This window comes from Eleginops maclovinus, chromosome 3 (assembly GCF_036324505.1).
Source record: "Eleginops maclovinus isolate JMC-PN-2008 ecotype Puerto Natales chromosome 3, JC_Emac_rtc_rv5, whole genome shotgun sequence".
Lineage (NCBI taxonomy): Eukaryota > Metazoa > Chordata > Actinopteri > Perciformes > Eleginopidae > Eleginops > Eleginops maclovinus.
In genome coordinates this window covers 6,979,207-6,998,711 of record NC_086351.1, presented here as the reverse complement: position 1 = coordinate 6,998,711, position 19,505 = coordinate 6,979,207, and the positions used below count along the sequence as shown (strand labels likewise).

At 41.5% G+C, this 19,505-nt stretch overlaps 1 protein-coding gene across 1 annotated transcript in view; it reads left to right on the top strand.

Moving 5' to 3' along the window:
• Positions 1 to 7,479: 7,479 nt before the first annotated feature.
• iglon5 (IgLON family member 5) overlaps positions 7,480 to 19,505 on the top strand; it is a 91,453-nt gene continuing 79,427 nt past the window's right edge. The window contains exon 1 of the mRNA XM_063878567.1: positions 7,480 to 8,023. Within this exon, the coding sequence (XP_063734637.1) occupies positions 7,963 to 8,023 (61 nt within the window). The 5' untranslated portion in view covers positions 7,480 to 7,962. The remainder of the gene's footprint in view (positions 8,024 to 19,505) is intronic.

The following is a 19,505-nucleotide window of genomic DNA, read 5'->3' as shown; positions in this document are numbered from 1 at the left end:
AGATTGATTTAGGAGTGAAACAAAGAAAATAAGGACCAGGGCATGAATGTACGAAGGGATGGAGTGAGAAGGCTGTCAAAATTGTAAAAGAGCAACAAAGTCTGTGGACGTGTAAAATAAAATAAAAAGCTTTAAAATGTTACGTCATTTTTTTTAAATTCAGTTTTCCTTTTATTTTTACTGAGCAACTCGTGGTAAAATAATCTGTCCGCAGTGGTTATATGAATAAAGGTCTACAGAAGAAGCAGCAGCAGCATTGTTCACTCGCCTCCTCCTGGCACCGCGGCTGAACTGTGTGGGCTGCTTCTTGTATTTGACAGTGTCCTTGTTTGATTATTCATTTTCTTATCCGTAGGAACCTTGGCGAGGCAATTAAAGAAATCACTCTGAGGATCCCACATGGCTAAATAGTTCATCATAGGGAATTTCGGCATAAATTTATTAATAATGCATTATCTTGATTATAATAGCTGCTGCTTTATTGATAACTGTGAAACTCGTACACATACATTTCTATAAAACAATCTTTGATTTTAAACCTTATGTTTTGGCACAAAGCGACCACCATACTTTTTGACCTCAGCTGACGTTCACACTGTGAGACATGAGTGCTTTTTTGCATCAGCTAAATGTATTATTGCAAACGTTAGTACTGTGTGTCAGTTTGTCTGTCTGTCTCTTTGGCCCTTGCTCTCTTTCTCCCTCACTCCTCCATTTACTCTCTTTTTACACCTCAGGCAAAAAGCAAGGTTGCTATCCTCATTAACCTCCCTGCCTCTCTCCAGCTCACCTCAGGCCAGCCCCACCTTAAGCTGCGCTCATTACTGCTGAATCAAGCAGAGGAGATGGGGAAGTGAAGCTGGGAAGCAGAGAGAGTAAAAAATGTGAGACACAAACACTCTGCTGGAAAAAGGAAGAATGTCATAATGGGTGGCAGAGATGAAAATGAAACGAGTAGAGAGACAGCAACTGGAAACAAAAGAAAAATCAAAGAAAGGCAGAGATAGGGAGTTATTTGCTTTTAGTGTGGTTAAATGAAAAAAGGACAAAAGAAGACAGAGAGAGATGGATGACAGGGTCAGAGAATCCATTAGGAAACTCAGGAGTGGATACAATGATGTGTGAGCCAGTCATAAGCAGGCATGGTCGAAGCTTACAACTATGGCACTTGGCATGGTTATCCATGATAGATATCTACCTGCAGATACCAGTTATTCATCAATGCTACATTTCTGCAAGACTACCAATTCATGCTCAGAGCAAAGGGTGGCATAGCCTCCCCTTAAAAAGTCTGACTGGACTTAACCCAACCAAAGTGCTTTAGTTCTAGACCCTACTGCTGCTGACTTATGGCTGAGTCAGAGTTCAAAAATCCCTACAAACGTGCCATTGATTAATGAATCGCTGCATTAAGTACAACAGCTCTGAATGCAAAGTACTTTTGATGATAATGAAGCAGACTGTTATTTCTACCAACCAGTGAAAAGTTATTTTTTTTGCTGCATATTTGTTTCAAGATTTATAGGATATATCTGTATGATTAATTGCAAGAAGAATGCTCGTGAAGTACTATCATTAAGACATTTTTAATTAGAAGGGGATGCTTTGCCGCATGAGAAACAGCACTTATTCCCAGACTCTGGGAAAACGACTGAGCTCAGCAGCAAAGACCTCCTCGTGGCCAGAAGGCAACCAGCGGACGCTAACTAAGCCACTGATGTGACATGAAACACGACGGGCCTATCTGACATCAGTCTACACTAATAAAGTAATTACACTGATGATATTTTGTGTCATTGTACTTCAATAGCCCATGTCAGTGACTTGTATCTAGAAAGTCAATGTTGCAGTGCAGTGATGGAAAAATGATGGAGTGGCAAATTAAAAAGGACGAAATAACGGCAGTTGCATTTTGAAAGCCATAAAACAGAGGGAGAGAGGCAGCAGACATGATTAAATTCCATCATCTATTACAGCTCGGCTCATGGCTTTGATCTGGCTTCAAGGCCGCACTCTCTGACGCGCTCAGGCTCCATTCGCTTCTTAAAAGGTGACTCGCCCCGCTCTGTGCTTCATCATTCATTTACTATCCCTCATCCTTTGCCTTTGGGAAACACATCCATGTATATAAATATGCCTGCATGCCCACATACCCACACACTCATGCTATGGATAAAGTAATTAGCAGCCTTCTTTAAGATGGAGCACAACATTTACATTTGACCTTCACAGAAAGAAACCTTCAGTTTTTCTATATTTTTTCTTCCGTCTCTTGGCTGGCTCTCCTTGGCGTTCAGATTCAGATGCGGTTCCTCAATTTCAAGGTACTTAACTACCGTGGCGTGTTGCGGTTGCAATCAGTGAAAACAATTGTGTGCTTAAAATTGATAAAACAACTTCAACTTGTGAGGCGCTAACAACAAGGCTTGTAGTGGAAATGAGCCAAATTAATTGGCAATGCTTAATAAATCAATTGCCTTGAATAAGAAATGTGAGGCTTGTTGATTTTTTTCTTAGTTTTGAAAGTTTACACAGGATAAAAAAAAAAAGCATTTTAAGTACAACACATGGAGATTTAACGTCAATCAACCTCTGTCATCTTCCACTGACCCACCGCTTCCTTCTTTTCCCTTCTCATCTTCTTCTTGTCGATCAAACTTCCCTCCATCCCTCTATACTGATTTCCCACCAATCCAGCTATCAATCTCCATCCATAATCCCCAACATGAATCATCCATCCAATTCTCCTCTCATTCCATCTATAGTCCTCCATTTATCTGGGGGCAGGGGAGTTCACATCACAATTTCCTTTCCAGATTCTCCCTGTTCTTTTCCCCTGCCTGTTACATAAATTCCCCCCACAACTCCCAGTCTTTTTGCTTCCTTGCACGTCTTGGGATAACATAACTCAGAGGACCAGCCTTTTGAGACCCAACGCCCTAATTCGCTCTCCCTCATCTCACTACCCTTCAATCCCTCTCTGTGGGGTTCTCTGGGGGACCATGATTACAACCTAGTCACTGCCGGCATGCCAATTAATGTGTGGGGCTTAAAGATGGAGCATGGGGGAAGAGGGGAAAAGTGTCCACTCCCGCATCTCCATGTATTCTTAAACAGGAGCAAGCCCAACTAGTAGCTCTACTGGTAGCTCTACAGACACTTTGGTGAGTTTCCCCAGGCCGGAAGTACTCCCAAGTCGTCAAAAACGTTGCCGCTCCTGAAACAAGCTCAAGGTGTCCTTTTATGTTTGTCCGTTCCATCATGGCGCACACATCTGACATTATAGTACCGGTCTGCTTTCATCTTGTCACTCAATGTGTCTCAGTGACTTTGACTGTGTGCTATACGGTAGGTAGGCTCAGGCATGTACTTGTTGAATATAATCTGATACAGTCAAACAGTCTGCAGACATATGCTACAGTGCATTTGCTGCAAAGTGTGGTTAGGTTACAATCAATCAAACTAACCTCACTGTTCCTCCCCCTGATGAGTAATGATGCACTCAGTGGCGTTGCAGCCAGTTAATAACACTCTAGGTTGCATCATGACCCCATCATGCATCCAGCAACCCTGATTACAGTGGCTCTTAGATTTCACCTCATACTTAAGGAAACCAAAGGGATTGACGATTCTATTCTGCTGTAACTGCACCATGACAGCGAGGCAAAGCTTGTTATCTCAGTACAAGACTAACTACAAGAAAATGGTCACTCACAGTGGGTCATAAAAAAGCGGAGATGATGAGAGCGTAACATTTTTGCAGAAATGATTGGGATTATTAAGTCAAAAGTGAATTACCATAACTGTTTGCGGAAGCTATAAGAATTTTCACTTTAAAAAAAAATGCAAAGACTGAAGGTAAAAACAGAAGTTCGACAAAGGGTCACAGCTCTAAGATAACTGCTCTAATTAGTGTTGCTGTCAAAGAACATGAGGTCTTCCTCTTAAGCACAAAGTATTGAGCTCATCTGTGAGTATAAGGATCTGGACGAAGCTTTGGAAAATATCTTTCTCTAATCCTTATTTTTAAAGTATATTACTACATTTTCTTTTGCCAGAACTTACCTTCAAAGATTTCCTGTTCATTGCATTATTTCCTCTTCAAACATTTCCCCTTGAACTGTGTGCACACACATTTCTCACTTTAAAGGTCCCCTATTATGCAAATCCACCTTCATGTCTTAATACATACATATGTGTACCCTCTGTGTAAAGAGAGTGGAAAGCTTCAGGAGAAAAAAAATTAGCTCTGTTTTTGTCTTGATCCATCTTTATGTAAACCTGTCTGAAAATGAACTTATCAGATTTTGGCCACTTTGTGATGTCACTATGTATTCCAAGCAAGGTAACACCCGCCCACCTTATCACTTCAATCTCCTCCTAGAGCACCATTGTGTTTTTTCAACCAATCACTTCACAGAGGGGCGTGACCAGCAGCAGGGGTTTATGGCATGCTACAATGCATGGTCTGTTTGGTAATACGAGCCAAAAACTTCAAAGACATGTAGTGTATCTGAGACCTATAATATATTATTGCAAAACAGTATAATAGGGGACCTTTAAACATGGACTTTCCTATTACCGTCTGCTCCACTTTACTTACTATTTTAGATTTCTCCTCTTTTTATAAGTTTTCTTTCTATATCTATTCCAGCAATATGGTTTTTGAACGTCAGTGCCCACTGTCAGTCTCTGTAAGTCTTCTTCGTTGGTCTCTGTGGGTCCTCCAATTCTCTAGGGGCCCTCAAGTCCAGCTAAAAGCTTTTATTACTTTTACACATTGATCCAATATTAATACAGCTGGTTTTTTTTCCTTGCCGTGTTGGCTTCAGGGAAAAATCTTACACACTGAGATAATAATGCCATACAATAAATCAATGACAAATTAAAAACATTGCATCAGACTTAACAGCCAAGATTACTCTTACCTGAGCAGCCAGAAGATAAGATAAAGAGATAATAACGGCCTCTTGTCCATTTATGTTTATTACAGCTATCTACTAATAAAAGAACATCTATTAAATGCATAATTATTCATTTTTGTTGCTCCAATAGTTTGGAAAAATGCCACCTATCTTTAAAAGAACATTTGGGGCAGAATATGTTAGAGTTTAGAGGTTAGCAGAGGACAAAATGAAATGCTTTTAAAGATATTACATGATGAGTTTTGTGCTGCTTTATTTGCACATGCTATTATAACTAATTGGCAATTTCTATTGACCGCTGTTTCTCTATCGCATATACTCTGTTTCACCTTAAACCTGATGGACTGAATACACAGATTACTTTTCCAGTCAAAACAATCCAATGGTATTGTTCCTTTATCTTTTGTAGGCCACAAAGAAACAGATGTATTTAGTTTAGTAGAAACAAACGCTTCTTTGGGGATATATTTCTAAAGAGGAAAACAACTGTAGTTGCTATATAACATACAATCATAATGTATACAGTATGTGCCAGTTGTGTATATACAGAAAGTGTTATTCTTTTCTTTGTATTTGATTAAAATACCAAATGCAGCACTATTTCTGATGCATGTCAGTCTTTCCAAAATGAAAAACATATTGCTCCTCTGTCTCCTTCTGAGCCTGCTCACTGTGCTCAGGATGTCATGCAGTGTGTTTGGAGCAGGCGAGGTCTGAGGGTAATTGGCTTTGTAAAATCTGAGTCAAAATGCAAATGTGTGTCAACATTTTCGCAGGTGTTTGTACTTTTATTAAATAACTTGGAACAACTGAGTACAAACAAACTGCAACTTGTGACAGGTCTATAAATAATATCCCTGAGTTGACGGATGGAAAGTTGAATTACTGATCGCAATCATGAATATCATCAATGAAGCTACTCACTGGCATATACAGTATCTGTTGTTTGGATCAGAGTTTTTAATGTCACAATGTTTCTATGCTAATGTGGAAGCTGTATAATAATTGCCCCGGGGCTTTCAGTGCAAATTCTGTAAGTCCAAACGAAGACGAGGAGGAGGACATGCCGATTAGAGGAACAGTATAGCATGCTGGGCAGGACTTAATTGTTTTTTCCGAACAACAGTTTACGGTGTATAAGCCATGTTGAATTGAGCTTTCCTTCAGGCCTTAAACTAGACTTATTCTCTTCATTCAATTAATTATATTGTGTTATTGTTCTTCTCACTGTTAGCTGCTGCTGATATACAAACTCTATCAATTTATCTACCTATTTATCCATCTATCTGCAGTACAATATCCATTATTCGCAAATCATTCGTTTTGTAACTAAATCATATATTTACATTATAAAATACAACCTATTGGCATTGGTTAACATCAAGAACATCTTCTGATTTAATCATCGGTCTCAAATCTAATTAATGGTAAATATTAAGTATTTACAAACAAACCATACACTGTAAGTATCTAATGCTGGGCTTTGATTTGCTGACTCATTAATCAGCCTTGGTTTCTGTAGTGCGTGCCCGCTCATCTTCCTCCATCTTTCATCTGAGGCACATCTTCAGTCAGTTAATCCCCAACTGTATTTATTGTATGAATGTCCAAACACTATAAATCAGGAAATAGTGATTTGTTCCTTCCTTCCTTATTTGGGTAATAATGAAACATGTGTATGAGTCAAAGATGGAATAAAACATCAGCTTATATGTAAGTAATTACCGCAGACATACAGCATATTTTGCAAGGAATAGACCCAATGACTCATTTGCTGTATGTTCCTGACAGAGAAGGTCTGCTGTCACGATGCAATATGAGTGAAACGAACTGCCAGATGTTATGGATGTATGTGTAAATTCATCATTCAAGAGACTAACATGTTTATAAATAGCTCATTTCAACGTATGCATAGATATAAAGTGTCTTCCTATGGTTTTGTATTGCCTGCGTTGGTGTTGTTACCTGTTGACACTCTACCCAGTTTACCAACAACTTCTATGCATGTGGGCAATTTCCTCACTGTCTTTACAGGCCTCTCTGGTCTGACAGTATTCATTTTCAGCAATTGAATAACATCTGCTTATCAGCAACACAGCCTGTCAGTCTCCCTCCTTCTGTTTCATTTATCGTCTCCAAAACCCGAGCACCGGAGCCCATATGGCTCCACCTGAACCTCACTCACCCCCCGCACCCCCACCTCTGTCCCTGTAGTTATTATTCCCGCCTGTCCCCCTGTGGACTGCTTTCTCTGAGTACTGCAGCAACACCGAACTGGCTATAAATCACATTGCATTATCACCGCGCTGTGCTTCGCCTCGCGCTCTGCCCGCCCATCGCGCGGCTCCGATTGGGCGCTGAGGCTCCTAGGCCAGCCTCCCCAAACGGGACATCGGTGCAATCGTACATCCCGCCTCCTTCCTTGGGGCCGTTGATTGGGAGAAAAGGGCTCTCCTTGAACTGTCAATCATGCTCTTTCTTGTGCGCCTCGCATTCACTGCTGCTCCCTGCGACGCGCTGAGTGCGGAGCGACGAGACGCGCTGCATACCAACAGAGACACACGGGAGCAGGCTAATTAAGCTCAAGTGGAGACTTGCGACTAGTCAGGACGCACAGACCCCATCCTGTTCTCTGACAAAAAAACATATTCCTGTCATTCATTGACAGTTTACATGTCACCTTTTCTTCCCATGCATTTTCTAAAACATTTTTCTCCAAGGCACTGAGAGCCAAACTAAGTGTGTGGGATATTTGTTTTTTCCCACTGCTTTGGTCATTTTTGGTTGTCAGAGTCTACACAGGAGAAGACAGACCGCTCTCTTCGCCTCTATCTCCGACGCGGGTCATCAAAAGGAAAAAGTCAAGTGGATAAGACTGATGTTTTCGTCCAGTCACATGTAGAAGCGTTGGACTATTGCAGTAGACATTCGTTACTGGGTCGTTTTTTTACACTGTTTTTCCGCAACGGCACCATAAAGGAGGAATACCAAGGCATTTGGCTGCAAAAACAAGCAAAAAATCAATCAGAACTCCATCATGGGCTGCCCCCTCTTGCGGAACGCGTTTGCTGGCTTGATCCTGGTGCTGCTGTCGAAAGGTAAGTTCTTACAAGCTAGTTTAGCGATGTGCTCACGTTTGTGTGTTGATGCGCCTCTACGCATGTATCTTCGCCTTTCATTTTCGGAAAACGGTTGTGGAGGTGAATACTAATGATGATGAAGGGAAGGGGGGGGGGTCTACCTGCCCATGAATCACGCGTGTCTGCTGTACCACTGCGCTTCAGCTTTCCATTTGCTCACGCAGAGATAGATAGACATGTAGAGAAAGAGATGGTGTGTGTGTGTGTGCGTGCCTGCGTCTGTGTGTGTGTGTGTGTGTGTGTGTGTGTGTGTGTGTGTGTGTGTGTGTGTGTGTGTGTGTGTGTGTGTGTGTGTGTGTGCGCGCGCGTGCGTGCCTGCGTCTGTGTGTGCGTGAGAACGAGCGCAGCACCAGGTTCATCTCCAAGCCAACCTCGTGGTTCAGTGTAAGCAACGAGTGATGCATGTTAAGATGTTTACTATGAAAAAATAGAGTCCCACCCCCAGTGTTCCGTGAAACATTCCTTTACGTGACTTGAATGGGCTGCTTTCCCACGTACACGACGCACCAACAGTGCAAAGAGGAGGGGGGGTTGAAGGGAGGTGTTGGTGGTGGGCTTAATGTAAGTATGGGTAGAAGCAATGCAGAGAGACTCAGGAGGGGAAGACAGTGTTTTGTTCTCTCTCTTCAAAACCAAGGTCGAGAGATAAATGGAAAAATATGGATAGTTGGGGAAGTTGGTGGAGTGTGGGGGGTGGGGGGGCTTAGGGGGTTAAACATGCACTGGGTAGTGAAGCCTGAATTTTTTCTCTTTTATCCCTGCTGTAAAACATCTTCCCTACAGCACAGCAAAGGAGACAAACACTCTTCATGCATCTTCTCTTTTACAACATCTAGATAACTTGCTCCAGAGAAGATGTCCATTTAAACTGCTTCATTATGTACAACACAAACAGAGTTGTGTTGTTGTCTTCAGGGAATGCTGACCAGGGAATAATTGAACATCCACCTGCAGTTTTTCATCATTTCATCCTCTAACATTCTCACCATGCTTTGGGATGTCCCACCTTATATTAGTTGTGCACGCCACTCTCATCATGTATTCTAATTTCCTTTTGCCTATCTAGCATGAACACATAGGCAACACAAATAAACACACCTGGCTCAATTAGTCCTGCCTTCATCCTGTGGGAAATCAGTATATAAATAAATTAATCCGGCCGTTAATAACAATAATTGATGTGTCAGTGCAATAAGATGTGAGGTTAACAACGTGCAGATGCAGACGGGCTGTAGCCTCCTGCTCCTGAGCTCCTTGTGGGCAGGGGAGCCCAGCTGGTCACGGTTGGTTTGCCACAGCAAGCCCCTTCTCCACACCAGGCAGAGAGCAGACGGGCAGCCCTGCAAGACACACACACACACACACACACACACACACACACACACACACACACACACACACACACACACACACACACACACACACACACACACACACACACACACACACACACACACACACTGTCTTCAGCAGCACACAAACCAACCTTACAACCACATCAAGTCTCATTTCAGCATTCAGCCCTCTGAATTTGTAACCTGTGGGTTTTTGCACTGTGAAGGTGTGACCAATCATTAAGCAGCAGTTGAAAAATGATTGGATATTGATGCGAGTTGTGCACATTGCAGCACATGTGAATCAAATTGAAATGGGATCCCGCCTGCTGCTCTGAGTTGCTGTAAGTCCACAACACGTTCGTCTTTTAAGATAGAAAGCATGCATTATAAAGGAAGTACATGACTGTTAAAAGGGCACTGTCCACTGCTTGATAAATCATGCAGCAGTGTAATTATCTTTTGTATCTGTGCCTCTTAGAATCAGGCCAGCACGGTAAGTGGTTGCTTTAAGGCTCTAGCACCATTGTGCAGAAAATTGTGTGTGTTTATTATTGCTCGGTAAATGACGAAAAACACGAAATCCCATTATTTTATCCCCCTGAACATGTTTTTTTCCTCTTGACAGTGATAATCACGCAACTTCACATTATGCACAACAAATAATTATTAAGAGAGAGCGCAATTTTATCTCTCATACCCCCCAGGAACACAAAGTAAAAGGTGTTTCAGACCTGTACACTCACAACCAGGTTGTAAAGGGGATTTTTCTTTTTGCTGCCAAACAGAATTAGGCTATTCAAGGGTTCCTGCTGGCTTGGTGTTTTTGAGTGTATAAACCACTTCATGAGATATTGTCATGCTTTTCCCCTCCACAGTTATTCTCCTTTTCATTTCTCTTACATTTTCAAGAAAACTCTAACATACATCCGAATATCTGTGCATTTCCAGCCAAGAAGCTGTCTGTAATTAATCAAAGCATTTTTTTACCTATGAGATGAGACACCGTGAGGCTGATTAAATGTTAAGGCTGGGAGTGTATACACACACCTCCACACAAAATTAAAAAATGTACCCTCTGCTCAAAGGATTTCTGTTGTGACAGAAACCTGCATGATTGGATAATGAGAATAATGCTGTCATTGATTCAGTGAGAAGTGAAGATGACAAGAGAAATTGCTTCTGCTAACAGGGCTAGATAGGTCACAGCAAAGGACGTTTAAGGTTATATATCAAAGGATAGTATTTCAATGCTACATTTAGATATTAAAGAAACTGATTCCTGCCTTACTGATACCCGTTAACGCAGTTATTGCAGAAAAAAAATCGCTACTGTGTTCTGTGCATGTATGTCACAGTCTAACAGATGGGTCTTCCCACCAACATGCGCTGCTGTGATGGAGGTTCTGGTTAGAGGAAGTCTACAAGGCAGGAACACAGGTGAAAACAGGTGGGGTCACATTGGAGCCCACCATCCTTCTTGTTTTAGCAACATATGGGGGCCAAGTGGGGTCAATGCATATTGCACATGTTAGCACGTAGCCATCCTCTTTCGTCCCTACCCACTCACACACACACACAGATACACACACACGGCTGGATCACCATCCTTGGCTTGGAGATGAAGAGAAGGGAGATGCCAGTATCAACAGATGCCTTGCGCTCCTATTCTGGAGGGGACTCTGCTTTTTTCTCCCTCCCTTTGAAATCCATGGTTTCTGTGTGCTGTTGTTTTCCATGTTTGGCTTAAAAATTCTCTGCCATTTTGGCAGGTTTCATTTATCTGCAAGTGTTGGAGTGAGAGGGCTTGGGTTTTTCCTCAAGAGCCTGAGGGACAAGGGTTGGAGGTTTAACCAGCCTGGAGTGGGTCTGTGGTCTGAATGTTTCTCCCTTGGGTTTCACTTTTTCTATTTCTCTCGCTACCCTGTGGTTGCCTGGGCTGCTGTACATTCAAGACATTCCTCTGAATCTATTTCTTGAACATCCAAGATAGCACCTTAAGCTGTGTTTGGAACTAGCACTGGCAAAGATGAAGCTGATGGCAAATAACTGGTTGTATTGTAACGTTGTTAACCTGATAAAGCTGGCTGAAAAAATACGGGCCATACTGAAGAAGAGTTCTGAGATTAATGTTATTTCCTATATTCCAGTGTTGGTGGGTATAGTAAAGTACATACATGATGTAATGGTGACTGAAATTAAAGTGATAACAATCTTGACATTTTATAGTATACAAGTAGTCAAACATTTGAAAAAAGTAGTTATTGAAAAGTCAAAAACAACCTCCTTAGTAAAACCAATTCAATTATCTGACTTCAATAACTAAGATTTATAAGGAGATGAAAAAGTTATTAGGCCACGTCATACCAAACAAACGCTGACATTATTTTCATTGGATTAAAGGAACCACATCAAGGCCTGTAAAAAAAACAGTCCCATTCAGTTTTTATTTTCCTGCATTTGGCTTGCAGCATGGATAAACAGACACACCAGAGCAGACTTATCTATCAGTAAAACAGATTGAAAACAGGAAATAGGATTCACAACGAGTAACACAATAAAGATACATTGATGGAAGTAAAGATGCATTTGTTAAAAAAACAACAAAAAACAGTAGAATAGGACAGGGTCTTTTTGTTAACTACAAAGGTTGTAAATGAAGTGAGCTTTTGAATCTAATATCTCCACCCTTAAGGTAGTAAACTATTCATTTAAAGGGTGGCAGATATCAGTGGCAATATTACAAACCCAAACAGATGGAATGCTGAAATTAATTCATTAGAGTACCCTCGCTTTGTGGGTTTGCAGCATTTCCAATTACAGGTTAGACAGAGATGAATAACCCCTGAGCTGGTGACCCCGTGACCTGCCAAACTGAGGCTGAACTCTGCATCTATAGAGTTAGTAGCTATCGGGCCAGACCGGGGACTGAGAGGTCACAGGTTCAAATCCTTGGAGGATAGTTTGCCAACGCGGGCACGCCACCACCTCGCTGCCCTTGAGATTACACCTGTCAGTTTTGATAAACACTTCAGCTGGGCCTCTCATATTGGTTTGGGGGGTTGGCAATTATGCATAGTGTCGTGCCATAAATAATGATTACAGTAAGGCTTGTTTGCAATTATAATTACAGTTGTAATATATGGAGTTCGGTGTAATGGAAAGGAACTGGGACAGCTCTCAGCTCGGGACAGGTAGTTACTGTGTTTAATTGCTGTAGTAATTTGCTTCGTTACAACCTCCCCTTGTCCTCCTCCACCACGTCCCAGCCCCAGCTCAAAGACATGCGTTGGCTGTGTGTTCTCACTGTGACAAATGTAAAAAGGCTATGTTTTATTTAGTGCAGAGGGAGGATAATTCGAGAGGGAGCAGAGTGGCTGTAGAAGCAGATATGAGTGGTGACTTGTGTCTCACATCAACCATCGCCCACGTAGACACACACACACACACACACACACACACACACACACACACACACACACAAATAAACCTATGCATGCATAGACTTTAGAATAGCTAATGGAGCACAGCCATGAGGGAGACTATTGGACATATTTATATATACACACACATCAGCATGGATATTAATAACTCGCATTGATCTCCTTTCTATAGTGTTCATAAAGAGAACATCAAAATGATTCTCAGCAAGCTGCAAATTTCCTCCCTTTGGTTTTCAAAGCTTCAGTCCACCCTGCAGATTGAGCTATCTCTGGCGAGAAATAGAGATGTTTTCTTGTTTGGTTGATGTGCAGATGTTTAAGGGAATGAATGGTGTTAGAGGGGGAGAGAATGTCGTGTGCTTTTTTTCCCCTCTTCTTTCTAGTCTTTTTTGTGCCAGGGAGTTAGCATCATTGGAAACACAATTCAGATTAGTGGAGGCGGCTCGTCCTAGGGGAGCCGGAAGGGACGAGGGTCCCGCTTCTCTCCCTGTCCTCATTACCAAAAGACAAGGAGCTCGCCGGCAAATCAATGGAAAAGGCTTAAGCACTAATGCAGGCCATGCCTGGTGATGGAACTTAGCTTTTGTGTGGGTTTTTTGTGCCTCAGTGTGTGTAGTGTTTATGTGTGTGATCCTTCCCTTGTGTGCATGTGTGTGTGGAAGTTTAATCATTTGTGCTACAGCAGAAGGCTGGAGAAAAACATTAGTTTCAAACGACTGCTGAATGACTCGCCGTTAGAGTAACCTCAAAACTCCCGGTTAACTACGCTGATATTTACCACGGGACATCCGATAACATGGCCCTTATTACACAGTGATAACGTCAGATCCATCAGCGAATCCATTTAGTCCAGTACTAACCCTGTTACTGTTGTAATATTAATTGCTCAGGGCATTGTTGCCATGACTACTACTACTTCAATAGCCTACAGTTGTGTACAACTTCCTTTACGCTGTGAAAAAGAAGAGCAGCACCTTGGTATTTCCTGTCAACAAACCCTGCAGCCGCTGCCTACATCAAAATATGCCAAACAATCAACCCGTCTCACGGCTCAATCTGCACCACATCTGTTCTAGCTGTAGCTGATGCTGTTGTTCTCACATATGCCTTCACTTTTTCCTCGCTTCTCTTCCTTTGTTTACACAGGTAAAACTACTGGGCGCATCAAATGTTAAATAATGGTTTTGTGTTGTGATTGTTCAGCCCCTCCGATGCCTCTGACATGTAAAGGTGCCGGAGCTGTTGCTGGGTCTGTGCAGAAGGGAAAGCAGGGCAATAGGGGAGAGAGGGAAATAAATAAAACTGTGGAAAACAGATCAATAAATATTTTAGCAGCTGCTCCCTTCACAGACTTCTCTTGAAGCCATAAGAGGTGGAGAGAGATAGAGGGAGGGAGGGATTGAATAAGTGCAGGAAAAGGAGAAAGAGAACAGGGGTAATTGTGTTCCAGACTCTCATTCACAGTGGGCGAGAAAGATGAGGGTGAAAGAGAGAGGCAGAGAATGGGGATAATTGTGTCCCAGACTTTAATAGACAGAGAGCGAAGGGATGAGTGAGGGGTGGAGAAGCGACACAGGGTGTGCTAACGAGCACCACATACCAGCATTGTCTCCTATGGGAACAAAAAAAGGCATACGAGAGGTTGGGTCCCTGGACATTGGCACTACATAATAGCAACTGTAAGAATCTCGCTCTCTCTTCTTGACTCTCACATAATTCCAATTCCTGTCAGGAGATAGTGACCGGCCGTGTGGGTGTGTAGTTTGTGCAGCGCGCAGTTCTCAATGATTATGAACTGGTCAGCAGCTAGGACGTGTTACTGCTGCGGGCGTGGCCAGTGTCAAAGCCACCTTGCTTCAATCATTAGCTTACATGTTCTCACATTGCCTTGAAATTTGCACACACAAGTCACACACAACATGCCGTTTGCATGGTGTGGTGTTTAATGAAGGGAGTGAAAGGCAGTGGGGGGGAAAGACAGAGAGAGCTCGGAGAGGTTGGACAGGCTGGAGAGATTGAGGAGTTATGAAAAAATGATTGAAGGAGGGCTGCTGGGAGGAAGCGAGGGAAGAGACAGATGGTGTGAGGGAGGAAGGGGAGGAGGGATTCAAAGACCCGCAACAGGCAGTGATCGAGATGGATTGATTCTGCAGGCAGATGATTAGTTGGAATAAAAAACATGGCAGGTTTATCTTGCCAATGAAAACTGTAATTCGGTGATATTGTTGTGAGTGGGAGTATTCAAATTGTTTCGGGGTCACTTGTTGTGTGATATTGCGGCATTAAGAAACTGGTGCTAATGTGATATGCCACTGGTTAGGGAGTGATTTCAGCGAGGCAGCACACCTCTAATAAGACGCTCATGCTGTGCGCCCACATCATAATGAGTGGTTTGGAGCTTGTCAGAAATCCACTGGTTATGTAAAACATTATATTTAGACTCTCTTTAAATTGCCAGCACACATAGCAATCAAATACTAACATTACATGTTTTGGTTCTGACTTGGAAAGCTACATAATTACGTAAACAAACCATGCTGATGCCCAGTAGTAGTCATTGCTTGGCGAAGTCGGGGCCTTACTTAAAGCTTATGCTGCGATTAAAAGGTATGCTACAAAATTGTCCTGTCATTTAATCCCAGCACATTGCTCCAGCTGGAAAGTTGCCGGTGGGATTTTCGTACAAGAAAATGTCCATATTATCACGACATCCTGACAGTAAGACTCAGTTAAGCAGAATTTCACCAAAGATTTGGCTGTGACAGCACATAAATGGACTTACAGGAAATGCTCCACTGTGGCTTTGATTCTTTTCAAAGTCCTTTGGGTATCAGGTGTTTAAAATGGCTGCACACATTTTTAAGTAAGAGATCACAGGAATGTTTTTTGGTACAGAACATATTTATATTGTTGAGCTGTTGTGGTAATTGGATATTAGGTGAGATTTCATCAAACATTTGCCGCAATGGGCGATTAATTGGGTTTGAGAAAAGACGCTTCTGTGTTATTGTGTTAGAATATTTCACTAATTAGATGTCGGGTTGGATAACGATAAAAGCTAGGGCTTCTGTTCCCAGATATTTTGTAATGCAGTGAGTGGAATTCCATTAGTCCATTAGTACTTGGGCCTGCATGTGTGCTGTTGTGAGCCCATTATTCGGCTTGAGACGTTATTGAAAACATTTCAAGGATATGGTGTGCTTTTTCAATTTGTTTCAGTCTCCTTTATTCATTGAGTGATGTGGATGAATAGTGCAAGTCTCATTTGTTGTGTAAAATAATTATTGGATTGACAGTGTGATTTCCAAGTTCAGCTTGAAAAATAAGTATTCAAGGCTGTGGTTCACTTTGAAAACAAATTTCACAGTTCTTTTTTCTTTCCTCTTGTGTTAAAGCATCACCAAAGATTGAAGCAATTTGGCCAAATTTGAATAATTAATATGCATTATATCATTCCAGAAATAAAAGTGAAATTTCCTAATCATTCTGTCCTTGTTGAGTTGCTGTTCTCTCCTTGCTGCAGCAGATATCCCAGTAATAGTGCGCATGTAAATGAATCAGTACAAAAAGTGTTTTGGGTTAATGGTATTTTTAAAAACACTGATTAAATATGGTACTCCATGGGTTGAGCCCCTAAAACAAAGCCATTCCTAGAAAAACCTCTTTTTAGAAACGACTTTGTTAAATCATTTTGTCACAGCAGGAAAAACCTCACTCTCTCTCCACGTCAGCGAGTACTGGCTGTATCGATGTGCCCTTTATCTGGCCAGCAGACCTCCAGTTCCATTAAGAAATAATGAAGGTGTCAGAAAAGGGCAATTAGCTGCTTAATGTTGGGCAACAGTACTCTAATACAACATATTTTTGCTGACAAGTCAATATCTATACCTGACAACAATGGCTGCACTTTGAGACATATTGGAATTGTTGACATTAAATAAATGGATTTGTTGATTTATGATCCGCTGAAATTGTTTCACTACCCCTTATGCATTTCTACTGCGATCGACTAGAAAAGTCAGTGAGCGAGATGCATTTAAACAGTACTATACTATTCTATACTATGCTATGCTATGCTATAGGCATATACATGAGAGATGTTGTGATGAGAGGCCACAAATACAGAGTCAAATTTAAGTAGGTCCACAATAAAAACAAACAAAAAAAGTTTGAACAAAACAACATAAAATCTGGCTGATGTCAGAGCAAAAACCACAGTACTAAAGACTTAAATCAGTTATTAACTGAAGCATAGAAGATAAACTACCCAATTCATCGCTTGTTTTTAAGCTTCATGTTGACCCATTTATCGTAAATATCTGCTTTATCAAACCTGCAGTTACCATTGTTTGTTATTTGGGTTCTGACAGCTGTAATCAGAATTGATCTGTATACTGCAGGGAGGCAGCTAAATCAGACATGACAAATGCGGGGCAGACGGTGCAGGTGTTTTCTCAATCAGCCCGACGCGATTGATCCTCTCTTGAATCCATCTTGATCAAGTCTTATTGACATTTGGGTTCTATTAAGATTTGTATTTTGATTTTTTTGATGGGAGAGAGAAAAGAAAGATAGCAGCTGATCGATTACAGTGGGCAAAAAGTTTTTGCAAAGAATTGCATTTCAAGTCCGCCCTGCAGACGATTTATAAATCCAAAAATGTTGAAAGGGTTTCTGCTGGCGTGATTGATTTTCCTTTAATTACATTTTTTACTGGTCTGGTTTTGTGTGGTAAATTGATGTGAGGTGTTATGGGAAGACTCGCCTTCAGGTTAAATCTTCAAGCACTTAGAGCAAGGTCATTGCATGTGTAATGGATAGCACTTGATTAAAGCATGTTATGCCTCGTTCCTTTTCAAAGTGCTGGATAAAATGCACCTGAGGAAATATGTTAATAATCATGTTTGAAGAACAAACCCATCAGCAAATGTGTCTTTTAATACCAATTTTCTGCTTCCTTCATTACAGAAAGGTCTGTATTCTTGTTGCATTTCGACAGTGCAGTTTGATGCAACGTAAAGATTATATTTCTCAAAGCAGAGACTTCTGAATGAGCAGATATTCTCGTTTATGCAAGTGGACTTGTCAGGGCTCAACGCAAAGAAGACGCAACACAAGTTGTCAAGCCATAAAGTGCGAAGGTCTTTGAAATACCGTGCTTTGGAATCTGAAATATTTCAATTCAGAGGACAGTAATTACTCAGTCAAACATAGAACTGGATAGAATTGCATTAGAGTAGAGTCACTTTTATTATAATGTAAAACCCAGCCAGTTTGTGTTGTATAAATTATGCTTTGGTGCTCAGCCCCGGGGACCCCCTGGCCATCTGACTGTGCCCACTCACCCGTTACTACCACTTCCTGCTTTCAGCTCACACTTAAAGACACAAGCGCTCGCTCAACCTAAGGCCATCTGTTTTCTTTTTCTGGGGTAACTTCAAGCCAGCAGGGACATGGACATATGTAATAAAATTAAAATCAGAGTTGTCAGCGGGCTGGGTCTGGCCTGATTAACTGGGGAACACCACATCTTTACCACTAATAAGTAATAAAAGATGTCCCCCCCCCCCCCCGTCCCCCCCGTCCCGTCTGCTGTGCTGTGCTGTAACGTTCTCCCTGCAGCAAGTTTAATTGGAATGATATGGATAACTTGAATCTTACCAGTGAATCATGTAAATATCACAGCAGGTGTTGGTGAATTTAACACATGAAGCTGAAATCCCTCTAGGGGCAGGGAAATCTAGCTCTTATCAAATCCACAATTATTTTCAAGGAATGTCAATCAATTTTCAATGTTTTATTAGTAAAAACAGAACGTAATATGAACAATTTCTCATGGTCCAATTCCATCCAAAAGTTGGCATGCAGTAACGTTGGATTATTTCCAGGCCACTCGTATACAAAAGCAGCAATGATGATGGAGACTGTCCTTGAAAAAAACCCAGGAAATATCCTTACAAATAAACACCTTGATGTGAAGATGATGTCTTGGATGTCTCATTTGTCTCTAGTCTTTGCAAAACATTTAGTTAATTGGTAAAATTGATATTTTCATGGATTATTTGTTAGATAAGGATTGCAGGATTGGCATTTCGTTCTGGGTTATGATTATTTTTCTACCTTGATTATTATACTTGAAGGCTGCTAGCGTGGCACAGAGGAAAAACACATGACAACCATTTCAAAGACACAGGTACAGTATGATCCCTTGTTGCTGTGATTCTGGCTTGGCTCTCCTTCGAACAGATTTTATTATTGCTGATAGGAAGCCAGAGAAGGATCCGCATGAATTGGAGATAACACATTTTCTATATACACGAGAGTTACACTAGAGAACAAGGGACATTTCAAAAACAGAATGTATAATATTTTTCATTTTACATGTGTATATCATGTCAAAGACCAAATGTGGGAGCTGCTGAGATAGGGTGACTTTGAACAGATTCTGGAGAACTGATGAATCCTGTTTGAGAGAAGGTGAGCATTTGAAATGGCAGGTAAGGAAGTGAAGGTTAACAATTGTGCATTTGGAGGAAATTGCCCGTGCTGGAAAGGGTAAGGCCACTCCTGGCATGGACTGTACTTTCCACAAAGGATGGATGAGTCAGATAGAGTTGGTTGACTTGGAAGCACAACATATGGAGGGCTGTGTCTGGCTTTGGT